This window comes from Perissodus microlepis, chromosome 14 (assembly GCF_051167445.1).
Source record: "Perissodus microlepis isolate ML-2025 ecotype Zambia chromosome 14, ASM5116744v1, whole genome shotgun sequence".
NCBI lineage: Eukaryota > Metazoa > Chordata > Actinopteri > Cichliformes > Cichlidae > Perissodus > Perissodus microlepis.
This window is the reverse complement of record NC_140474.1, coordinates 29,306,788-29,332,159: the sequence shown is the minus strand read 5'-3', so window position 1 is coordinate 29,332,159 and position 25,372 is coordinate 29,306,788. Positions and strand designations below refer to the sequence as shown.

The 25,372-nt window shown below is 39.0% G+C and overlaps 1 protein-coding gene across 6 annotated transcripts in view; it reads right to left on the bottom strand.

Annotated features, from left to right (window-relative positions):
- Nucleotides 1-25,372, bottom strand: part of lsamp (limbic system associated membrane protein) — a 741,226-nt gene that overhangs the window by 56,407 nt on the left and 659,447 nt on the right. For all 6 annotated transcript variants that reach the window (XM_084951574.1, XM_084951573.1, XM_084951576.1 and 3 more), the window contains 2 exons: nt 16,698-16,842; nt 12,867-12,954 (listed from right to left, as the gene is read on the bottom strand). In XM_084951574.1, coding sequence (XP_084807700.1) covers nt 12,867-12,954; nt 16,698-16,842 — 233 coding nt within the window. The remainder of the gene's footprint in view (nt 1-12,866; nt 12,955-16,697; nt 16,843-25,372) is intronic.

The following is a 25,372-nucleotide window of genomic DNA, read 5'->3' as shown; positions in this document are numbered from 1 at the left end:
CACTGATAAAAAGAAGAGCACAACCTATAAAGCACAGCAAGGGTGAAACGCTTAAAAGCACATAGGTGTAGTGCACAAGGGGGATATTCTTGAAAGGCAGTCACAAGCCCATAGATTTACTTATACAAGACATGTCCTACGTGCTGTGACACAGTCACACAGGTGCAACCTCTACATATACCTAACCTCCTGTCTACTCCTCAGAAAGAGCAAGTGGGGTCATGTTTAACTGCGCCACTCAATCCTCGCTTTCAGAGGCATTCGTGGGTGCAAGAAGAACTGTGCCAAAGGGCTGTCCATCTATTTGACAGGCTCGGGTCACACAGAGAAGATGGTGAGGGATGGAGAGAAAAGATACTGGCAGGTTCTGTAGAAGTAATGAGGGTGCGTGCAGGGCGCGGAGGCAATGGAAAAGAAATAGTGGTCCTCTATATCACAAATAACACCAGGGAGATATTGGCCAGAACCGATGGCCACTGGCTCCCCTGGTTAGTTTGTGAAATATAGCACTGCTGGCTCACCTGCAGTCCTTGTCGATACTCAGCTGTCATGCGTGTCCATGGGATGACCCCATTTAAATGCATGAGAGGACCTCTCGCAGCCAGCACAAATAAAATTAAAGGAGACTGCAGTTTTATTAAAAACATTTTTTTTTAAAAGAATCAGTCTAAGCAACGTAAGCTGCAGCAGCCCAGGGAGAAAAAGCGAATGGTAAATTGTCGCTTTCATTAAAACTTCAAGGAGTCAGTTTCATTATAAAGGTTCAAAGGCAATGAAAAAAAGCGTGTGGCTGCTTTATCCCACAGTCTCTCTCTGCCTTTTTCCTCTTCTTCCTTGACTTGGATGGAATAATGGACAGTGTGACAACTACTTGTAATTTTGTCCCTGAAGCGTTTTTGCATATGCATGCGTGTATAGCTGCCGATCTGCTACAGCGCTCACGGCAGACATAAATTAGGCATGGCGGGGCTTACTGTTGCCCTTCACCAAGCCAGTGCTTCTGCAGAGGTTTTAAAGTGCTTTAACAGTAAAGCACCGAACTTCCTCTTATTATTAAAAATGTTTAGAGGCTAAAATTAGTTGAGTGCGATAGCGATGTGCAGTTCAAATGTGTTTAAACCGGCAACTCGACATGAATAATTGATAAAGTGTTGTTCTAAATGTATGAATAGTTGCTCTTGACAAGGTAGTGTCAATTATCACAACTAAAGGCTGGAGTTGATGTGGAAGTATCCACCTTAAAGTGCTGGCTCCAAAGTGCTGCAGATTAAAATTAAAGTAACAGGAAAAGAGAATTGGTAAAAATACGACATCTGGGATGTTTTGAAGTAAAATTAACTGCTTATTTTACTTCTGAATGAACAGTGATTTGTCTCCAGAAAGAAATAGTTGCAGTAGTTCTGCATCTTTGTGGTTAAAGAGTTAATCACACGAATGCAGCACGAAATTCCAAATTTTCCAGATCTGAACTTGCGTGAAAAAGCGTTTGCGCCCTTCCTGATTTCCTACTTTTTGTATGTTTGTCACACTTTAATCCTAAAAACTTGATTCTGTTCCTCTGACTGAAACTAAAACCACTGGCTGTGAGGTCAGTTTCTTGATCATTAATCTGCAAATGGATAGTTGGATGATTGAGTATGCATCAAGACATCACACTTAAATGTTTCACATCATCAAACAAATTAAAATATTAGACAAATATAAGACAAGCAAACACAAAATACAGTTTCTAAATTAAGGTGTTTTTTATTGGGGGTGACCTACATGGTACTGCGTGAAAAAGTGATTTCACCCAAACCAAACAACTTTTTTCGAGCATGAACTGCCTTTTCAAGGTCATGCCACATCATCTCAATTGGGTTCAGGTCAGGCTTTGACTAGGCCACTCCAAAGTCTTCATTTTCTTTTCCTTAAGCCATTCAGAGGGGGACTTAATGGTGTGTTTTGGATCATTGTCCTGTTGCAGAACCCACGAGCACTTCAGCTTAAGGTCATGAACAGATTGCTGGACATTCTCCTTCAGGATGTTTTGGTAAACAGCAGAGCTCATGGTTCCATTTGTTTTCCATGGTTTCCTTTTCTGAAATGCTGTGTAATGGGACACACACCTTCCAGAAAGTTCAACTTTAGTCTCGTCAGTTCACAGAGTATTTTCCCAAACGTCTTGGGGATAATCAAGATGTTTTCTGGCAAAACTGAGACCAGCCTTGAAACATGCAGGCCATTTTTTCCCAGTCTCTTTCTTATGTTAGAGTCACTGACACTGACCTTAACTGAGGCAAGTGAGGCCCACAGTTCTTTGGATGTTGTTCTGGGGTCTTTTGTGACCTCTTGGATGAGTCATTTCTTTAGTCATTAATTTTTGTCAGTCACTCCTGGGAAGGCTCACTTCAATCACTTTTTCAGGCAGGGCCATGTAGGTTTAGAACACCCCCACCCGCCCTTAATAATAAACACCTTCATTAAGAAACTGCATGTTGTTTTTTCTAGTTTAATCTTTGTCTAATATTTAGATTTTTTGGATGATCTGAAACACAAGTGTGACAAAATACAAAAAAAAATTGAAACTCAAGAAGGAGCAAACACTTTTTCACACCAAAGTATACACATCAAAAATGTTGCATTTTTGTGAAAAACGCTTCCATATTTGTTTGAGCTCTTGTTGGCAGAGTTAGGACCACATAAGACAAACCATTTTAAAGAGCTGATTTACCCGGAGAAGCGTCTAAGTTTCTGAGCTAAAATAGTATTATTTTACCATCTCTATATCATTATATATTCAGTACCGTTTTGAGCTACGAGTGCACTTGCTACCAAATGCATGGTCTGATTTATCAGATCTTTTTATTCGAATCCCAAAAATCAAGCTATAAATAAAAATAAATGTTGCAAATTTATCCAGAGAAATTACGCCATCAGTGTGATCAGCTGCATTATGAATAGGTAAGTCTGACAAATATTTTTAACACATGAAAAATTTGAACAGATTTGATGGCAAATTTTATGCCTCTGGTGGTTAAAGGCCTTTAAAGTACCTTTAGATAGCACTGTTTTTGCTACACATCTCTCACCACAATGTAGCTAAAATAGCAACTGGTTAAATGCACTGGTTGGTATTTCTAGTAAACTTACTAATGTTCTACACTAACATATGCCACAAACTGTAAGGTGAAACTCTGTGTATGTCAAAGCACATCTATAAGCCAAATCTACAGTTTTTGTGTCATTATTTTTGGTCTTTTTGTTCTTGTTTCTTTCACTTTTCCTTTGGCATCATTTCAGGTAGCAGACAAGTTGATATACCCCACACAGAGTAGTAAAAGCACTACATAAGTACTAGTCCATTTCTAATTTTGTCCCACATCACACATCCAAGTCTAGTCATGACAGATGGCCGTCCCTTCCTTTGCCTGCCTCTCATTGTTAAGAGGGATTTCTTTCTTCCTTTAGTTGCCAAGTGCTTGCTCATAGAGGTTCATCTGATTGTTGGAGTTTTCTCTCTAACACCACTCACACTCAAGGGTCTTTGCTTTGGAATATAAAGCACCTTAAGGCAACTGTTACTGTGAAATGGTGCTATATAAATGAAACTGAATTCACTACTATGAAGCCTGGTGTATACCATCAGAAGAATATAATTTGTGCTAAAGAGTTTCATGTGTCCCTTTGTGGCTTTAAAGACCTTGAAGTGTAGTAGCACTGTCTTGTGAAGTTGCTGTAGACGCTGTGGAGCTTTTACTGGAAGAAATTTTGTTGATGTGTTTTTCTTTAGTTAGTCAGAGCTTCATTCTTTCTCTTTTTTTCCAGATGGGTAAAGAGGAATCATCCAGTAGAAAGAATGTAGTCTGCTCTCCATGGCTGGGGGCAGTACAAGCAATAATGTGTATGTGGGTGTGATCATGGTGTTGAAGCAGTGGAGCCAGACAGACTGCCGATATCTAGAATTAATGAAAGCAATGCACTACCTAATCCACTCTAAACCATCAAATTTCTTTCAGTTCAGTCTTTGTATCTCCCTTGTCTCTCTGTGTAACCCTATGGTTAGTGAGAGAGGAGGTAACAAAACACCTCGGTAACTGCATAGATAAGGGGTGGTCTGAGATGAATAAGTGTGAGGGCTGTGCAGAGGCAGAAGAAAAGAGCAAGGATGACTTGAGATGGGAAGTGGTGAAGAGGAAGATAGTGGGTAGATGGCTTCACAGGCACCACCGAAAGCTTCTGATTGTCCCATGATAATTGTAAAAAGGTCAGTCCTGCTCCTCGCCCAGAATGCGGAGCAAAAGATATGTGCAAACACAGAGACACACATATGTATGAGTCTGCACACTCTCTCCTGTCCTCTCCTGCTAGCGTGCTCTTTAGAGTGACACAGCTGGCTTTGGAGAGTTCTGCGGATTAGCTCTTTAAATATCACGGCATTGTGATACAAAGATGGAAGACATGAAAGGAAGAAAGCCTGGATAAGTGCTGAAGACGGGAGCATTTGATGGTTGATCTTAGTCAGGACGTCAGTGATCCTGAGACTGGATAAAGGTTGTTTCTTGTGGCTAAGTTAGAGTCAGTAATAATGTTAAGGCTCATAATATTAAAAACAAAGCTTTTGCTAGATAGAAAATAAAGGTTAAAGCAACCAACATGCCAGAGTTGCCAACAAGCCCCCCCCCCCCCCCCCCCCCACACACACACACACAACATCCTGTTGTTAATTCTGCCAGCTCTCTGTGCTCCAGAACAAGTGTCTGCAGTACATTAACATGTGCCATTTCTCAGTGGACGCAACATATTAAAATGAGATCACAGCAGCCAGGGAACAGCTGTTTATAGGACTATTCAACTTGCACAGAATGACTATAAAATAGTAGAATTTTATAGTCATTCTGTCTCTGTGACATTTATGAATGGATAATGCCATATGTCTTGGAGGGATACCTGCTCGCAAGGAAGGCTTGGGCGATAACTTGTAGCTTGAAGAGATAATTAAGACTGCCTGGCTAGACTCGTTTTGGTCATACACCCAACAATAATAACACTTACAAAGTTGCACTGAAAACTAAGCAAGAACATGCAGTTCAGCGAACAGAATTTGCAGTCTTAAGTGAATTGCTTAGCTGGTTGCTGTCAGATGGATAACAATCACAATATATATATTTTTAAAAGACATTAATGGCTTGATTCATGTCATAAAGGTCAATGCAAATTCTAAACTGCTGACTCTTGCTCAAAAACTACAGTATGAGATCAATGCTGATTTAAATCAGCTGATTAAGCACGATCATGACTAGAGTGAGAAAGGAAAGATAAAAAAACCCAGAAGAAAACAAAAATAAGGAACCAAAAGAGCAGCTGGAGACTAACACAGGATCAATAATATTGACAGACTTGAAGGAATATGGGAAACATCCAAGACACCCCAGCATGCACGTAGACACACATGGATTTATTGCATAATCACTAACATTAGAAAAGAGCAAGTCAAAGTCAGTCCAGCTGTTATGCCTCATTTAGTGTGGGATGCACAAGCCAACGGAATGACTTTCGATCTACTTGTGGTTAGTGATTACGCCAATGATCTGAAGCACTGAGCACTGAAAGCTGAACCACATGCTGGCTGTGGACACCATTATTTGTCTAACTGTTGAAACAGCACGTCAAATGTTGGATACACAAGTGGACATCAGAGTTCAACAAGCTTGAACATTTCTGATTGTGGGGTCAGCAGCTGCTGGAGGACTCGGTTGCAGTGCCGACTAAATAAAATAAAAGTTCCAGCCGTGTGGAACGAGTATTACAAGACGACCTCATGAGATGAATGAATTACTCCCTGGCCTCTGCATTTTATGAAATACATTAGCATAGCATAGTAAGAGTTGCTGAATTTGCTAAAACAGTGCTGCTGTAAATCTGGTTGCATAAAAGGCTACAAGAAAATTACTGGCATGGGGATTTAGGCTATATTTAGGTTTATGTCTCTTTTTATGTGGTACTTTCTCAAATATTAATTGTACTTTGCACTGCACCTCCTTCTTTTTTTGATTCACAGAAGATCTGGTTTAATTGCTGAAATTAATGTAGTAGTGAGATTTAGGCCCAGAGCTTTTTGAGGCGGTTCTTTTGGACTAAATGCTTGCTAACAATAACAGTACATGTGCTATAAAAAAACATAGCCACACTTTGGTCACATCGGATCAAACAGTCAAGGGTTTCGGGTGTCACAATCCCAAATCATCCACACTTTTAATACAGCCCATCCAAAAGAAACAGACAAGCAAATGTCCAGTTTAAAGAACTACTATCACTTTTTCACATAAGGTTTGGAAACATTTTTCCTTTGTAAATTAAATCAGTGTCCTAAAAACACATTTTGTATTTACTCAGGTTATATTTGTCTAATATTAACCCTTTCACGCATATTGGTCACTACAGTGGACAGTTTTCTTGTATTTGTGTCAGTGTTGATGGTATACTTGCACATAAACCACTACACTGGACACTGATGTGTCACTCCATACCCTGCCACCCACTGGTCGTTTAATGTTACTATATACGTATGACATGTTTCATTGTAATTATTGTTATTTAACCCTTTCATGCATGAATTAGGACAACCTCGATCAGTATTTTTTCTCAAGTATATTTATTCATCTTTTCATGCTTAAAAATGAATAAAAATGATGAAAGAAAATCCTGATTGAGGTTGTCATAATTCATCCATGAAAGGGTTAAAATTTGTTTGACAATGTGAAACATTTAAGTGTGACAAATATGCCAAAATTAAGAAATCAGGAACGGAGAAAATCCTTTTTACAGCACTGTAGGCAGTGTCTAAGTCTAAGTCTAAAAAGCTGTAGCCATAAATGACCTTGATCACTGATTTGTCTCTATTTGTACCAATCCTGCCTCTTTATTCTGCCACAAAGGAACAGACACTATCCATGGCAAGAACTAGAAAAATAAATTGCAGGTAGTACCTGGTTATTTTTTAAAGAGGCTATTCAGAAAAAAATACGGCACATGCTCCATCAATCACAGAGACAACACTTCTGATTTTACTTTCCTGATTCCTCTCTATTGTACCCACTGCTATATGAACTACAATGCTCAACAACACTGGGGAAGTTAGGAAAAAATGTTTTTTAAAAGAACGTTCTTATATATTGTATTTACAAACAAAATGCCTCTTTTTTTAATCATATCACATATTTATTTGAACATGACGTATGCTGTTTGATTATCCTTTACAACTGTGTTGTGTCTGCTCACTATCTCACCCTTTTGCTCTCATCTTATTTTGTTCCACTGCTAGCTGTTCACTGTCATTTAAGTTGTTTAATGGTATCAGGGAAAGTGATGGTGGGCAAGTCAGAAGCATTATGTCAGGTGCTTCCTGATCCCCCATTACATGCAAGGTGTCCTTTAACATTGGTGTTCTGACGTTCCAGTCATGGGTACTTGGGCCACTGAGAAATAATGACCACATTTTTCAGATGTTAAAAACCCCATATGGAGGTTGTTTCCTTGTTGACCTTGGTTTTTACTTATCACTTGCTGGATAGGGTTCGGCCCTTAATACTACTGCAAATATGCTTAGTTAGCTTTAAGCTCTAAAATCAATACACTCTTGGTTAGGGTCATAGTTTGAAGCAACCCTGCTGCTTCACAAAATGATGAGTTGAGATCACGTTCACTTAACCCAAGGACACCTTAAGTGTAAATAAGCTGACTGAGTAAAAATTCAAAATACCAACTTTTTAGAATGTCAAATATTTGCCTTCAGAGAAAATATACTGCCTCCTGCCATCCTTTAGTTGTTAATTGGTATTATTAATGAAGTAAGCAGTTTCTATGGGCTTCGGACAGGGTTTTTTTTTTTACATTGTGGATTTCATCTTTAAAAAAACCCTACAAACCGTTTCCCCTCAGGGATTGCTATTAGATCTATATACATCTAAAGTGTACTTTTTCTTAGTTGTTGAAGTGGTGGAGAATTTCGCTTGAACTCTATGCACACTCCAAAAAAACCCAGCAGCGCAGAGCAGATGTAATTTAATATTAGTTATATAAGGTTCAAGTTCAAAGTCTGTCAAGTGTACATGATTAGATAAAACCTCTCCACAGGCTATGAGAAAGTGAATCAGGTAGGATTTTATATGAAATGTAAGATATTCTGAATCTAATATTAATCTGCATTTGTACAGTGAGAGAAATAATTAAATATCTTAATTTTAATGGATACAGACAAAAAACCCCAAGGAAAACACGTAAAAGTTATGAATTGATTTGGATGTCATTGAATAAAATATAATATATATCACCTAGCAAAACACAACTTGTTGGCAAACACAGTAGGATGTTTCTTGTAGTTGGCCACCTCGTTTGCTCACATCTCAGGAGGGATTTTGGTCCACTCTCATCTTTACAGAAACTCTCTAAATCCTTCATATTTCTTGGCTTCTGTTTGGCAATTTAAAGCTTCAGCTCAGTCCACAGATTTTCTATGCGATTGACCTTGGAGGGCACTCCATGACCTTTATGTGTTTCTTTTTTAGCCACTCCTTTTGTGCCTTGCTGTAATGTTGTGGGTCATTGTCAAGCTAGAAGCCATCCATAACATATCTTTAGTGTTCTGGTCTAGAGAAAGATGTCCTTGTCTGAGATCTTATGATACATGGTCCCTCAATGCAGTGAACTCGTCCTGCCCTTAGCAGAAAAACATCTCCAAAGCATCATGTTTCCACCTCTGTGCTTGACTGTAGGAACAGTGTTCTTGTGATGGTCTTGTAACCCATTCCAGCCTTGTGCAGGTCTACAATCTTGTCCCTGGCAGTCTTTGACAGCTTTGGTCTTGCCCATGATGGTGGAGAGGTTGGAGTGGAAGACGGGGCATCAAATACTTATTTCACTCAATGACATGCAAATCAGTTCATAACTTTTATCTAATGTGATTTTTTTCTGGATTTTTGTTGATATCCTCTCTCTCTAAAATATTAGAGATTGTTTGATTTCTTCTAAATGAGCAAACTTACACATTTAGCAGGAGATCAAATAATTATTTTTCACACTGCAAATCTACATTCAATCACATACACACTCTTTTAAGTAGCTTAAGGAGCCATTAAACCTTCAATTCATAAAAGCACTGTCTTAGACTGGCCGATCAACCAAATTCTGTGTTTCATAAAAATCAAATTGGATTGGGGTGAAAAGCCCGCCCTTATATTACGATTCTTGTCATGTGCAGTGACCCTGCTTCCTGGTATCGCTCGTCTGAGCCCCGCGAGTCTGCCACTTTTTCATCCACGGCAAATTTACTTTGTCTGATCATTTGTTTTCCAATTACGACCCTGTCCCTGCTAGCAGAAAATTGTCAGCTTTGGTTATGTGAACCTGCTCTTGGGTCTGTAACCAGGGGCAATGTTTGAAGCTTGGAACATTTTCATACCCATTAAAAGATGAAGGCGGGGTGAATTATTATCCCGCAGAGCTGATTGGGTTTTGTGGGGGTTGCTGTAGGTTGCTGCTTGTAATGTCATTATAGTACCACAAACAAAGAGACATTGTCCTGTCTTCTTAGTAAACAACTAAAGTTAGAGTACAAAAAGAGTGGACAAAACTAGTAAAAGTAAAAGTAAAAGCAGTCGGATATTTACAAATCAGAATCAAACTTACACCTAGTTAACCTGTATGCTGCATTCACTTGTTTGAGCACATCTACGTTCATTATTTGACCAAAATTTCAAAGTAAATAAAAAGTCCCAGTATTTGTTCACAGTAACACATTCACTGTAATTGCCAGAAACCTACGCCTTCAGCACAGCAAGGCAATTTAGATGAAAGATGCTGAAGTGAACCTAAAGGAGAAGATTACACCCACACAGCAGGGAAATACAATAGATGAGCATAACAATGGCATCAACACTGAATGGGACTTTGAGAGGCAGAGCAAAGGACAAAATAGCAGGTAATGAAAGCAACAGAATCAATGTTTGGCCATAACCGTCGCATTAGCTGTGATGAATGAGACCGCCGTCAGAATCTCTGGAAGCCGGCACAGGACGTTCCAATGATCAAGCAGTGAATAATCGGACACGATGGATTCTGGGAAGGAGAGGCAATTTGCTGCCATGGATCCCAGAAGAGCAGCATCAATTCACATATTGACCTTTAAAAATGCTGTTAATGGATGATATCGTCAGTTCATAGCTGGATGATAAGTTCTTCAGTAGACTATTGTGTGTGGTGAAATTGCACTGTGATGCATTTCATCCACTGACAGCCTGTAGCATTTATCTGCGGTTGGGTTTCACATCTCACAGTAAGGAGGTTCAAAATGGAGAGGGCAGTTAAAAAACTCCAGCACTGGTGAAATGGATTGAACTACAACATTAAATGTATCCAAGTACATGCTGTATACAACACTCCATCAACATTTACTGTCACTTTTTGGGTGACGGACAGCTGAGAAGCTCAGACATTCACAGCTTGAAGATAAAGCATGCAAAAATTCAACCCCCACATTCATGCAAGCAAACAAGGACACCATAGGAAATCCAATTGTGAGAACTCATTCTGCATGCATGTATAAAATAGACTCTTTAAAGAAGAAAATTCTGTCAACCAGCTGTGGCTTTGAAAAAGCCAAACTGAGAGACTTGGCATTTTGATCGATAATAAACTTGCCCTTGATGCACAACTCCGTGTTTGTATTGCTCTTATTGTTTTATAAGCGATTCATAAAAGAAAAACAACTTAGGGATTTAAACAAGGCTTGAAAAGGCCAACCGTTACCCTGAAAAAGTGTGCAGCTGCTGTATAACAGCCAAGTGTGAACATAAGAATAAATGTTTTAATGAGACTGTTATCGCCAAGATTATTTTCTGGGTGTGATTTGCTTTTCTGAGACAGTGTGTAGATATAAATAGGCAGGAAAAACTACAGGCAGAGAAATTATGTTGCAAATGCTTTAGGGCATAATAAGACAAAGAAAATCATAATAAATACCTGAATTCGAGCGTTAAGTGGTAACTTTAGAAAGAAAATCAGTATTTTGATGTGACGTAACCTAATATTCTGTCTTATCAGAGGTTTGCTGGTACTGTATGACAATAACAGAGCTAGTGCAGACGAAATATCATTTACCGCTTTTCACTGTAATTTTAAATATGACGCCCAAAGATATGTTAGTACAAGTGAGTTAGGACATCAAAGTAAACCCATCAGAGAAATAACAAAAACTTTAGGAGTGGCCAAATCAAGAATCTGCATTCTTAAAGAGAATGAATGCACTGGCCAGTTCAAGTGCATGATGACAAAATTATTTCAATGCTTAAGAAAAATAGCTTCCTAACACAATCCAAGTGAGGATATATACAGGAAGTAGGTGTATCAAGGTCAAGGTCTACAATCAAGAGACACCTTCATGAATGGAAACAATGAGGGTTTACAACAACGTGCAAACCACTGATTACACTCTTTGGGCATGCAAAGAGTGTAGTAGAACTGGTCCACTAGTGTTCATTGATGTTGTGACTCCTGACAAATTGTACAATGCTGCCCACATTCAGCCAAATAATTCAAAAATGATTGCAAAAGCAACACAAGAGTTTCATGAGGAGGAGAAATGTGATAGTCTTCAATGGGCAAGTCAGTCACACCTGGTTTTAACTCAACAGAGAATACCTTACAGTTAGTAAATACAAAACTGAATGCAGAAAGACCCACAAGTAAGGAACAACTGAAAGTGGCTGCAGTAAAGGCCTGGCAGAGCATAACAAAGGAGGAAGCACAGCAGTTGGTGATACCCATGGGTTTTAAACTTCACACAGTCTCTGACTACAACAGATTTTCATCCAAATAACAATATTTCTATTTGAAGCTATATTAGTTTGTCCTATAACTTATAGGACTATAAATAAAAAATGACTTCAATTCAATTCAATTTCTAAACACAAAAGGCAATACTTTTATCAAACACCTTGAAGTAAAGCTGAAAGTCTGCATTTCAGTTTCAACTTGTTTCTTTGCTGTGCAACTTGTTTCTTTGACTTAAAAATCGATTGTGGTGTGATCTGGGAGCACTCACTTTTCTTTAGCAGCAAACAAAATTTACTCCTGCTTTATCTGGTATTTCGGTTTCAGACATTTTGGCACATCCAAGGCCGTTATTACTTTGTTTTAGGCACCACAGACATTTCCTGATATCTAAGTAGTATGTGCCATGTAATTGAACTAAGATGTTCTATGTTGAGATAATTAGTCAAGTTTTAAGCCACAAATTAAAAAATTAGTTAAGAAATCTATGTATGGGTCTGACTATCAGCAGATATAGCTTCCCAGCGCCTACAGGGACCATTCACAAATCCAGTTAAAAAAGGGGAGTAATGAACAGCTTAACATGACTGTGCATTGAGGCTGATACCTTTTCATCAGGCCTCTCAGCTAGAAAAAGTTGATGATTTCACAGAATTGTTTCTACTGTAATCTCATGAGCCAAAAGCCTCGTACCCACAGGAAAACTTCAAAAAACCTAGATTTAATAGGGAAAAATATCACCGTTTCTCACTCTTCCTGATTACCTCCTGCTCTCATCTTTGCAGCTGTCCCAATTAAAGAGAGACAACTTCACATTCTTTGAAGTGAAAAACTGCTTAAGATTTTTAAGTGCACTTAAGACTCAGCTGAAGTAAAACAAGGCATGCTGTTTCTCACGAAATGTATTCCTGTAATTTCCTTTCCAGACACCATACAAAACAAATGCAATAGAAATGACTTATTGCATTAACATTTGTGTATGCTGCTTGTGAACTCTTGGACAAAGACTTCATTCGATATGTTCACGTTCTGCCTTGCAGCAGGAGCTTGTAACTTACCTTGTACAATGAGGTAGACCTGTGAGGTCTTGGGCTGCTGCTTAGTCTGTATGGAGCAGGTGTACGAGCCTTCATCATACACATCCACCTAACGCATTAAAACAGAATATTAGTTATTAGTGTAAAACAACATTTAATTGGTTGCGACAATGCTACTGGGAGAATGTGTATATTTTAAATAGATGATATCTTTTTCCTAGTAGCAAACGCATACAGTAAATACATTAAGACAAAAGCAAAAAAGAAACGTGGGCGGTAGATGTTAATTTAAATGAACAGATAAATATTGGATTGTTGTATGTTAACATACAGGAAAATGTATTTACACGTATGTTTGAATGTTTAAACGACCATTTCAATTGTCCATTTTCTAAAAAATATAAGTGCACTGCTACGTTTATTGGCCAGACACTGTCCACCCCCATTGAGTGGATAATGAAATGTTGGTAATGTTGGCATGACTGTTTTCAACTGAATATGCACCCATATATTTCAAGATTAAAGCTTTAATTTATCTTGCTCTGATTGCAGTTTATACACACCGTGGTTTAGCTACACAGTACATGTCGATACCAAGCATCTGAAAAAATGCACGCTAGAAATCCCATTTCCCTAAGTATATTTATATTGTTATTTATCTGACATTAAATGTACGATATACCCACTAACAACAGTAAACTTAGTCATACGTTAATGTGTCAAATGATATCAAATGATGATGTTCTAAACATCATAATTAGGAGACATCAAAATGTAGTAAATTAAATATTTACAAAATTAGATGTTACTGTTGTGAAATTAAAATGAGGAGATTCTTAAAAAGGTCTTATGTGCAAGAATGCTACAAGTGGGTTATTTCAGCTTGTAGGCAGTTACTAGGCAACTTGATACTGTCATAATTGTTAGGGTACCTGGGATGTTGAGTCAGTGTTTTTGGTTGTTTGAGTCTTGTTTATTCATACTTGTTTTCTCTGTGTGAATCATTTCCTAGTTGCGTTTCTGTATTTGTAGTTCAGATTGTCTAGTTAGTTATTAGGTTCCTTTTCATGCCCTGGTCTCGCCTTCGTGTCCTGTTTCCCTGGTCATGTCTCTGTGTGTCCGTCGCATTCCTTGCTCTCTCGCCCTCTCTCTCCTCACTTTTTTCCCAGTGTTTCATCTGTCTCATACTTCCTGTTTTAGTTTGACAGTCTCTTGTCCGGTGTGTGTCATGTTCAGCTGTCTTGTTAGTTAGATTATGTTCAGCTGTGTTCCCCCATGTGGTTTGTTCCTTTGTTTGACCTTGTGTGTATGTCTGCGTCTGCCCCGATCTACCTCATTCTTGCAGGTTTAGGAACTAAACCTGCCTGTTTAGTTCCTAGTTTCTTCCAGTTTGCTTTCATGTATTTTGTAATCAGCAATAAAGCTGTGTTTTGAGTTAGCCCTGCCACTAAGAGTCTGCATTTTGGGTCCTCAATCCTGCCTGCTTCATGACACATAATATTTCATATCGATAAGAACCTTCAGGGGCCTAAGATGGACCTGTTTTAGTTGCTCAACTCCTGATCATGTAGAGAGAGTTCACAGGCATGCACACAACCTGATACAGACTTTATGACAATACAGCAACATTCAAATGAAAAGAGATTACCAAGATAAATAGCTATCCGAGTATATATTAGCCCTGAGAATGAGAAACCATGATGTATGACTGGTATTTTTGTTGTATCTTGCTGTTCCCCACAATGCTTGCGTTCCCTCATTCCTTATCCTGCCACTGTAATTGTGTAGCAGTCTGTGTGTCTGACTAATCCTTACTCCAAATTCCCTCAATCCCATCCAAACTCAAATCAGGGGCAGCCCCGGATTTAAGTTTGGATGGGAATTAGAGATTGAGAGATTTTGCATGTGGTGATTGTTATTGTTGTCTTTTGTAATTTCTCCTAAAAACAAAAAAGCAAGTCACTTCCCATGTCACAAAAATGCTGAGTCATTTTAAACTGACATTCTCTTTAATCTGAATTACACTTCACTCAAAGACAGTATTTATGAAAGACCAAGAACTGCACACTGATTAACCACTATCAGAATTTTCTCATCAAACCAATAAAAACCAAACAAATATTTGTTACATAACTATGACATTCCTTTTATTCATTTCATTTTTCATATATTTTGTTTATATATATATATTGTTGCTTTTAGTGAAAGTAGAAAAGGTTCCTGAACGATCCCTTCACTGAATATTATTCTGCCTCTTACATATCATTTTTGCTTTGTCATTGCAAACTCTGAAGTACTTTGTTTCAGTTTATTCATACTTTAAGTCTGTTTAAATGTGGTTACCATGACTATTTCACTTACTTATTACATTACATTTTATATATTATATTACATATCAAATGTCAATGCTGTTAGGTGACTTGAAAGTTGAATCATTAAAACAGGACATGAAATAGTGTTTGTAAGCCCCATTAAAGAAATGGATCGAGGAAAGCACTTACAAACAGTTGTGATATTGAAATGACTAAATAATAGTTGGGTTTGTTGTTGTTTTTTTTGAATGAAGTACAAAATGCTGGCAGTTGTTGCAGGGAAGGCATATGAACTTTATTGTAGTTTAATGTGTGCTTTTTTCTCCCCCCAGATTCTAAAAATGTCAGATTTATGGCCACACCGCCAGTCACCCCTATCCATGTCCCCATAAAATAGCAGACCAACTCTGTCTCATGCAAATTTCTTTTAGATATTAGGAATGCAAGACAGCAAATATGTTTGGAAATAAATGTATTGGAGCCTCGGTTATGTTTTCCATTAACATAATGAGGAACTGTTGTGAATTAATGGACTTGGCAAAGTCCAAAATGTTGATTTCCTGAGTAAATCAACAAAATGTGTTTTATCCTATTATAATGCAATCTCATCATAAAAAGAAATTTGTGATTTTGATGTGTCCATGGTTATGCACACCATTGTTGTCTTGGCTAAGCGACTTGAAGAACAGGGCAGGATGTGTTTACCTCATTGTCATTCAAACAACATTGCTTTTGTTGCCTAAAGCGAACCACACTCGGGACTCAGAATGCAAATGCCCGTCACTTATGCCAAGTCTTGCACTTTGTATAACCTCTGCAGTTGTACGTAGCTTTGCTTTGCTTGCTCTCTATAGCCTTTCCAAATTTTACATTTGAGACTATATACACTACATGTTATGTTCTGCCCTTCTGTCATGCTGACAGTAATAAGGTAAGTTTAAAATAAACATTTCTATTTGAAAGTATCTCCAATATAGAGATGAATAAGTTGATGGAATAAGTAGATTTTTAATGCTTAGCCCCTTTACTCTGTTTCCCTCTGTCTTTGTTTTATGCTAAAATAAAATGAATTCCGGCTCCAGTTTCATATTTAGCTGGCAACCAAGTTTCCCGATATGTCAAACTACTTCTTCAGCACTAATTTATGCTAGGAAAGATTTTTTTTGAAGGGGATGTGAAAACACTCCTGTCTTCCCATCCCGTCACTGCTTATGTTTATACTTGTAAAAGCATGCAGACAGTGAAAAATCAAAAATTAAGAATGTAGTTTAAAAAAAGTCCCTCTGACTGAACCTGCTGCATAAATAAATGAATACATTAATATTTAACAACATCTGCTGCTAAAAAAAAGAATAAATTTAAGTCAAAGTGTGTGTAATAAGGTTGTGTTTCATGACTTGTTGAATAACATCCCTGAAACTAAAAAAAAAAGAAATTCTCTTCCACATCTAAATGCAAATGACAACCCAACTCAGCTCTGGTTGAATCAGTTTTGCACAATAATTCAGTTCAGCTTTTAAATCTCTATTGTCAACATTACCTTTTGTATGCGCAGGCTGTACTCCAGCTGTCCTTTAGTGACCAGATCTACTCTGGGGTCCAGGGACCACTTGTCCTGGCCGGCAAAGATGATGTTGGATCTATTGAGCCAAGCCACCTTGGAGACTTTGTCATCAACATAACACCTGCAGCGAGAACAAAAACAGGTTAGGTGAGAAATAGCAAGACCCGGTTCTTCATTACGAGGGGAAACAAATGGATGCAACTTTTTTCCATTTCATGATATGTAATCCTATTAGGCAAAATGAAGTGTGGAGTTTTGTAGATAGGGAAAGCAAACAAATCACAGCAATTATGCAATCCAGCTGAGTAGGCGCGGGTGTATGGAAGTCAAAGGTGCTTTGAGTAAGGTTTATACAAACAGTTGTGCTGAAATAATAAGCCAAGCTGGTTATGTTTTAATATAGTTCAGCACTGCTATGTTTGATACCACTGACTAACAAAGACTATTAAGTTAAGCAGACACCTAAGGCCTCTACTAATTCTAATGTCTTGGAGTAAAAACCAAAGTGAACGACCATTTTTTCTCTTCTCCTCCCACACACCCCCTTGTATTGCCTCCTGAACCCTTCACCTTCTTTACCCTTTTTCTCTGATGAATACATCTCCTTTAACAGTATGTTATTCCTGTGGATAAGAAGGGACACCGGTATCCTCTTGTTTACTTCTTGTTGCATGCTGTCAGCGCATTACACCAAGTAAGCTCAAGCTAAGACATCTTGCACGGGAGCGAAGGGAGCCGAGCGTCTTCCTAATGAATAAATGTAAATGTGAGAAGAAGTCGGAATCAATGAGAATGGATATCAGGTGTAATGCAAGCCGACAGTGAATGCGCCTCACATGCAAATTCCGGCAACTCGCCGAGCCTTGGCTGCGCACACCACTTTGGATTGTGTTGAGCTACAAGAGAGTAGCTTAGTGAAGCAGTGGAGTAAGGCTGTCTTTGGCAGGTGACCCCGGGTGAAGCACAAAAGTGTTGGTGCAGTCACCCTAGTCTGCTTCACAGCGGGAGCTGGATGTCAGATTTGTTGAAGGTTTGTACTCGCAGCTTTAATCCCTACTGATGTTCCTTCCCTTTGTGTGGAACCAAGATAACTCGCTGTGTTTACTGACTCGCTTTGACAGCTATCTTCCTATTGCGTCACTCTAAAGTGTTCCTTCAGTTTTGTTTCAAGAGTTTTCAGTGTTCTAATTAAAAGAAGCAATTCAAAAGCTTGCTATGCTAATTCAGATACATTTTTCTGTAATCAAAGAAAGTTCTATGAACTGCCCCTTTCCAAAGCTAGCTAGAAGCCAGAGGGAACAAGGGGTGCAGAACAGACTGAGTCATATTCAAATGCATAAAATATAAATAGTTTCAGTTCATTAGCCTCTCAAAACAAACCATGAAGGATGTGACAGTGTGGAGCTGTGTGCATGCATCTTATATGTTAACACCATCATAAGCTTATATATAAGTTTTGAGCTTTGTTACATTTTGTGGTTCTATATGTCCTGGAAGTAGCAATCAGATGATGGTTACACTGTCATAAAGGGAGGGACACACTCAGTAAAGGTACTAAGGTAGCAATGATCAGTTGGTACCAAGGGCCCCAAAATGTGCCAAGGAAATATCAACTGCACCATGACACCACCACTACCAGCCTGAGGTGTTGATACAAGGCAGGGTGGATCCATTCTTTCACGTTGTTTGGATTAAATGCTGACTCTGCCATCTGAATGTTGCAACAGAAATCAAGATTAATCAACCAATTAGTGGCAACTCAATGCATTTGGGTTATAAAGCAGTTCAAAAGGTGTAACTAATAAATGGCCGTTCTGTGTATGTGTGCATGCAAGTGTGTCGTGACAGTGCAACATCGTTGTTCACGTGTGACACCCAAAAGAACTGATCCATTTGAGAGCATATGACATGTCTATGCCTGCTCCTCAAAGTGCTTTCGTGCAGTTAAATAAAAGACCTATAGTTCACTCGCTAATCAATTTCCCTTGAAAGTACCATTTCTTTCTGACCACAATCACATTAGTATTGATGAAACTGTTTTGAAAGCTTTGTAAACTACCATTCACCAACTGGCAACTCTTGGGTGCACAAAATTGAAGCTACACACCTGCCAAAAGCTGTCCACTTGACGCTGGCTTGAAAAGTGAATCTGCATTCATAGGCTCCCACATTAAAATGCCCAAAATTACAGCAGAAATAAACATGCTTGTTACCCACTACAAAAAACCCTTTGGTCTCTGCTGCCATTTTTCTCCTTTATAGTGATTGTAGAGACTGTGATGTTTTTCTTTTAACCTTCTAATTATAGTAGGGAGAAAAGGGTGTGGTCATGTCCAATGACAGGAGAGTATAGACACTGCAGCTGTAGCCTCTAGCTGTCTGCTGGGCAACACTTGGCTGATTTCAGCTACTACACTGGATCTCTGTTTCATGTCTCTGGTGTTGGTTGCTTTTGATGCATTTTTTATGCAGTTATCTGACAAATAAACTTGACTTTCAGTGTGGTTAATTATACTAAAATCCATGAACTCTGTGCTCCAGTTTTGTTGAGGGAAACTCTAATATTTTACTTGATTTGTTACTTAACACTAATTAACATACACTCTACAACCTGAACTGATAATGCCAGTCTCTTGTCCAAACATGGTCACACACATTCCAACATCACCCTAACAAAGTACTGACCACAGTCCTAGACCCTGCGGATGATGTCCTATTGGTTACATCCAGGAACTAGTCCAGGTGGGGCGGGTATTCAATCAAACAGGTAGTACTAGTACTAGTTTAATCCTGTGTAGTTTACTATTCCCCAACACTAATAATCAAAACCTTCTGGTGCTGTTTTTGAACCACACAATCTGCTGCTCTAGACGTTAATCGTCTACAGCTCCTCCACATTAGTGCAAGCTATGGACACACACTGACAAATTGCTTGCAGTGAAGCAATAAACTGCTCTGGCTGACTGAATGCTTACATCTTGTTTCCTTGTACTGCACTTGTTTCCTCTCCTTCCTCATTACTGCTTGTCGCCTACTGTGAAGTAACCACGAGGAGGTGGGAAAAGAAAACGAGATGAAAAAGACAACCACACGAATGGACATGATGCTCGTTTAGAGTTACGGTTTAATGTCGTTTTCTTGATCACATTAAACCGTAGCCTGTTACTGAACCCGAACTTTTTTACTGGATGCAATTGTTAACATCAACATATATTAAAATCTACTTTTTGCTGTAGCGCTGACAAATCCACATTTTATGTTTTCCTGTTGAGAGATAAACCATCCTGACTGATGCCATGTGACTGATAAAAACTCAGTTCTCAGACTGCCAAATTGGTACTCATAATGTAATTATTATGTAAATGTTAGATAATTGGTGGTTTTGACATATGATTAAAAATTCACAGTGTGGGTTAGGGCAGCTATTTTAACAGAAATTAGCATCATAAAAAAGAAATGGAACTTTCTAAAAAAAACCACAGCAGTGAAGTTGATAGGAACAGCTTTGCAGATTATATAAACACATGCAAGCACATGTAACAGTGCTGATAACTGAGTGCGCATACTTTAATTTAATAGACTCTCTCCCCTGTGCATTATCCAATTGTATAACCACTGTTACTGAAATATTCAATGTAACATTGTGCACACAGAGGCAGTATTACACAACACTGTGCATGAAGTTTTTTGTGCATTATTAAATTTTAATTCGAAAAAGTTTATTTTATTACTTTTCTTAAAAAAATTAAAAATTCACCCTTCCCCACACAGGATTAAATTACTTTATTAATTAATTACTTAATAAATTTGGTTTCAGGTCTTACAAAATGAGTTCAACCCCCTACAATTGCACGCTGTGTTATTAAATTACATCAAAATAGATAGATAATTGATGTTTATATAGTCTTTGCATACACACATGCTAAATGGGATAATTTACATAACAGCAGATGATCAATTGCAGAATGCATTGAAGACATTAAATGAGTTTCTACCTCCTCAGCCTTCCCCACTGTTACTTGATGTCTGAGTTTCCTGTGATTAATAAAGTGATGTATTGGTATGATCCATGCAAAAATGTCATGTACTAAAAATACGAATATGAGAAAAATGCTTTTTCCCTGCCCAAAATAAACTCAAGATTTCTTACAGTGACCTTTAGAATGTTGTATGTGCTGACGATCCAAAGACTGACTTTAATACCCGGTGGCTCTTTATAATTCATACTTAGAACTTTACCTGAGATCCTGATACATGCTTATCACGCTGCTTTACTTCTGCTGCTTTCCTGCATACATATTCATTTATTAATGCTGAAATTTTTTGAAAAAGGCTTTTAGAGTGACATTCAACACAGAGTTATATATTCACTTATTTTATGATTACTCTTGCCATCAACCTGAGCACTGTGTCATCAGCATTCACCTAGACACAGAGTAGTGGCACTGGTTGGACTGGATGCTTCAGCCATTCAAAACAGGTCTCCAGTTTCCCCCCAGTCATCCAGAACATATCCAGTAGCTACTACATGTCTTATGAGGGCAATGAGACTTTATGTTATGTTATTAACATAACGTAATTATCTTTATGTTATCAGGTTGTAGTGCAGAAGTTTGGAACATCTGAGACCTATTACAAATTAGCTTTCAACGTCACGTTCTCAGCTAGGCTCAGAGTCAGGTGCTTTAATTTCAGTGAGAAGGCTTGCCTCCGGCTGAAGCTTCTTAACATTTGTTTTGTTTAGCTCTGGGTTTTCTAAGGAGGTATTCCCAGGTCATCACAGACGATGAATTCCTCCTTTACTGTCTAGTTATAGCCATCTTATTGATTTTTGCTTAGCTCTAATTTTAAACAAGACAAAATGTGGGTATTCAAGTACTCTGTGCACCGATCAGCCACTGACAGGTAAAGTAAACAGCATCAGTCATCTTGTTACTATTTTAGACAGTACAGCATTTTCATGAATGAATGAAGTAAAACTAGTATTGCAACAGCAATACCAGTTTTAGCTTACATGCCAGCTTGTTAACTAGCGTGGGATGTGCATGCACCTGGAGCCATTTTGCCACAATTTTAATCTTTACTCGTTCACTTAAGGATTCTAGAGGAAAACAAGAACTCACTGTGGTGCTTAAATAAAACCAGCAGCTATTGCCAATACTTACATTAACTGGCTCTCTAGCATGATGTATGCGTTAGCGGTGATTTAATCTTTCAGTGCTTTAGAAATGCATACCCATTTAAACTAAACTGCCTTATATTTCCTTATTTACAGAATTTATTAAAAAGTATCATAATTTTGGTACAACTACAGTAATAAGTCAGCATTGAGGAAGAAATCTTACCTGCACAAAAAAAAGCCTGCATGTGAAGCTATCGAGTTAGCTAATCAACAACTTAACTACGCCCTCTGTTTCAGTTAGCAAAGCAAGTTTTAAACTTCTGCTTTAATTAATGAGGTTCATACTGTGAGTGACCTCGTTTATGTTAGCGCCCACTATATGCTGTTCAATATGGATCAAGGAAACAGAGCAGAAAACTAAATCCATTACACTTGATGGAGTAAGTATCACAACAGTCAGACTTTAACTAGGGCCATATTCTGCTAATTCAAGCATTCTCATCTTGAACAGATTGCAACAGAAAATAATAATAAAACAAAAATGGATTGACTTGCATACATATTGGGATTTTGTGCCACATCCTGCTTTTTGCTGTTCTTTAGAACTGCTCACACCTTCAGAGTGTGGTTCTGGTGCATGATCAGTAATACCTATTTTCTGTTCTCACTAATGAGTGAGAAACTGGAGACTTCCTATTACTTGTCAGTGCAGTTGTCTGCCTGTAGCTCTCGCCTCTTTCTGGCAGAGAAACTGTCAAGGTATGTCTTTGCAGGGTCAGGTTTGTCTCGACTTCACTGGACCAGAATAGAAGATCACAGCTGTCGGTGGTCGGTTTGCTCGGACTCGTTCAACAAGACGCTTGCAGGAAACTTGATTTAATTGGAAAAACTAGGTGCTTTTTAACGATTTGTAATGAAAATCTATCTTATTAACTGGCTGCAGTCCTCACAATGAAGCAGCACCTCATCTGTGTTATTTGACCAGTTTGACTTTAGTTATTTGAAACAAAAAGAATTCTTTCTCTAAAAGTGGATTTTGCAGAGTACAATAGTTGTTTACCAGTCCCTCCAGAGACTCGGTTTGGCCTATCCAGGGTCTGCATGTGATGGATGCTTAGGCTGCTGTCCTGTGCTGTTTTACCCCGAGGTTTGTTGATGGATGCTCTGCTGTGCTATATTACATTCCTTTTCTGCCCTGCTGTGCTGTGCCAATATGGACTGGCCAATAGACTATGGCTGACAGTGGACTGTGTGGGCTGACAGATGCCTGGGCCTGAGTTGTGTTTGTGTTGACAGGAGGGCTGGGCTGGATGGATCCCTGCTCCAGGGCTAGCCGTGGGGGAGGACCAAAGAGCAGGACAGAGCCGGGGAGTGAAACTGTAATGAGAGGAACGATGTGCCAAGATTGACAGAACAGTCACACCACCCGCTATCTCCATCAATACCCAGTTCTCCTTATCTCACCTCATCTTTTCTTTCTATTTTTTCCGCCTCTGACACTTCTCACCTCTTTCCAAACCGTCTTTTTCCCCCACTTCCTCATTGTAGTGCTTCTGTCATGTTCTGCCCTCCACCCTTTTCAACCTTCTGCCTCCTACTCATTCTCCTCCTCTCACTTTTTCCCCCCTTTCATCCTCGACTGGACAGGCTGTTTCACAAAGACATGGTAGTGTGCATGCACGTCTTTGTGACTAAGTTGCAACTAATAGTATACCTGCCAAAAATGGCCAAACCCTTTGCTTCAGCAATCAGTAAAAAGTAAGAGTGGTGCACTAGCTATTTAGACCTGATCTGCCTAACTCTAGCCTGAAGGGCAAGAGGTGCTGCTAACTTCATACAGGTGTCAGGAGGCAGGCACAGGGACAGAAACAAAATAGATATCCAGTCAGGCAAGAGACCAGATGGTAGAAATAGAAAAGATGCACCAGAGAATAAAAGTACTCAAAAATAAAAAGGTGCGAGGTGAGAGCACAGCTAAAGCTGGATATCAAATCAAACCAGGGTCTCCTTTATAGCCCTCAAAGCACTTTCTTGCCCCACATATTTTCTGAGTAGCAGGTTGAAAGTATTTCAGGTAAGGTCTAAGTTTTTCCCCTAGGACGAGGCTTAAGCAGAACAAAGCACTCACTGAAGCACCTGCTACAACCCTGTTCTGCTGCAGAGTTCACCTTCCACTACGATCCTCTCCATTTGATTGGTACGAAGAAACTATCATTGAATAACACAATTAACACTTTACAGAGAAACCAAGAAATAATTAATAATAGGTGTTAAATGATAGAACTGCAGTGTGTATTCTACTTGTGCATCTACATGTGCCCATGTATGTTACGTACTAATTGACAACTGACAGGTCAGATTTTCTCCATGCCTTTGTAAACTGGTGTCGACATCAGCTGCAAACAGGTCACGTTAATTGTTGTAATTAGAAAAGGCAGCAGCAGAGTGTCTGAAGTTTGCAAAATATTCTTTGGAGGTTTAAAAAGGCATTTAAAGCAAGGAATGATGAAGGTGATGTGCTGAGGGTAATAAACTGCCTGCTTTTATTAATAGTGATTTCAAACAAAAGCTGCAGTCAACAGGAACTAGCCCTCCCTTGACTCCCTCCCCTGTAAGAGGCCCAGGATTGCAAAAGTTCATCTATCTGTTGATGAGGCCACACCACGCCTGTCGCTGTCTACCTGTGCCTACAATTAGCAAATGTTTCACCTTTTAACTTCTTGATACCACAGAGCCAGTTTGTAGGGAACCCGTAGTGATCTAAATGCATGGGAATAGACTTAATATCTGTTGCTCCAGTAGATTTTTTTTCCTTACTTCAAAGCCCCTAGATAGCCACAAATCCTCATATAATTTTCATGAAGCCCCTCCATCTTTGGATGGCATGTATCACTGCTTAGAGCAAGCCATTAATCAGGTCAAGAAATGATTGTTTTGAGACTTGGCCTTCCAAGCTAGCGGGTGGGGGGAAATATTAATCAAAAATGGTTATAAACAAGTCAGGAATGTGCAGGTCTGCTTGATTCAAATTTGCTTGGCGCAGGTGTGATTTCACCTCGAAGGCTTTGCAAGCGCCAGAGCAGTTTAATTCCAGCGTGTGCGCTCTGTTTCTCAAAGTTTCTGAAGCTAATCCAAATGGATGTTGTGCTCGGGTTTGCTGTGCAAGATCGGAAGTCTCTCGAGCAACATTATCGGCCAGCAAAAAAGCTGATCTGATCAATGTTCTCACTCGATACTGTACGTCAGCGGCGCAGAAGCCTCTGACACTTCTCCTGCCAGTGGACCTATTCCTTCTCATTTTAAAGTCAGCACAACCCCAATCTGTGTCTGTGTTGTGCTTTTTAGTAGGGTTGGAGTGTGAGGGAGAAGTGACTGGATGTAACGAGCCTGTGACAGATGGTGCCTTACTGAGATGTAGGCAGTAGGATCTATGGTGAGGGCAGGATGCTGCTATTAAATCTCAGGAGATGTACTGTGCTTCCTTCCTCGGGCACATCTTCCTTACCCTCGTGTCACTCTCATTCTGCTT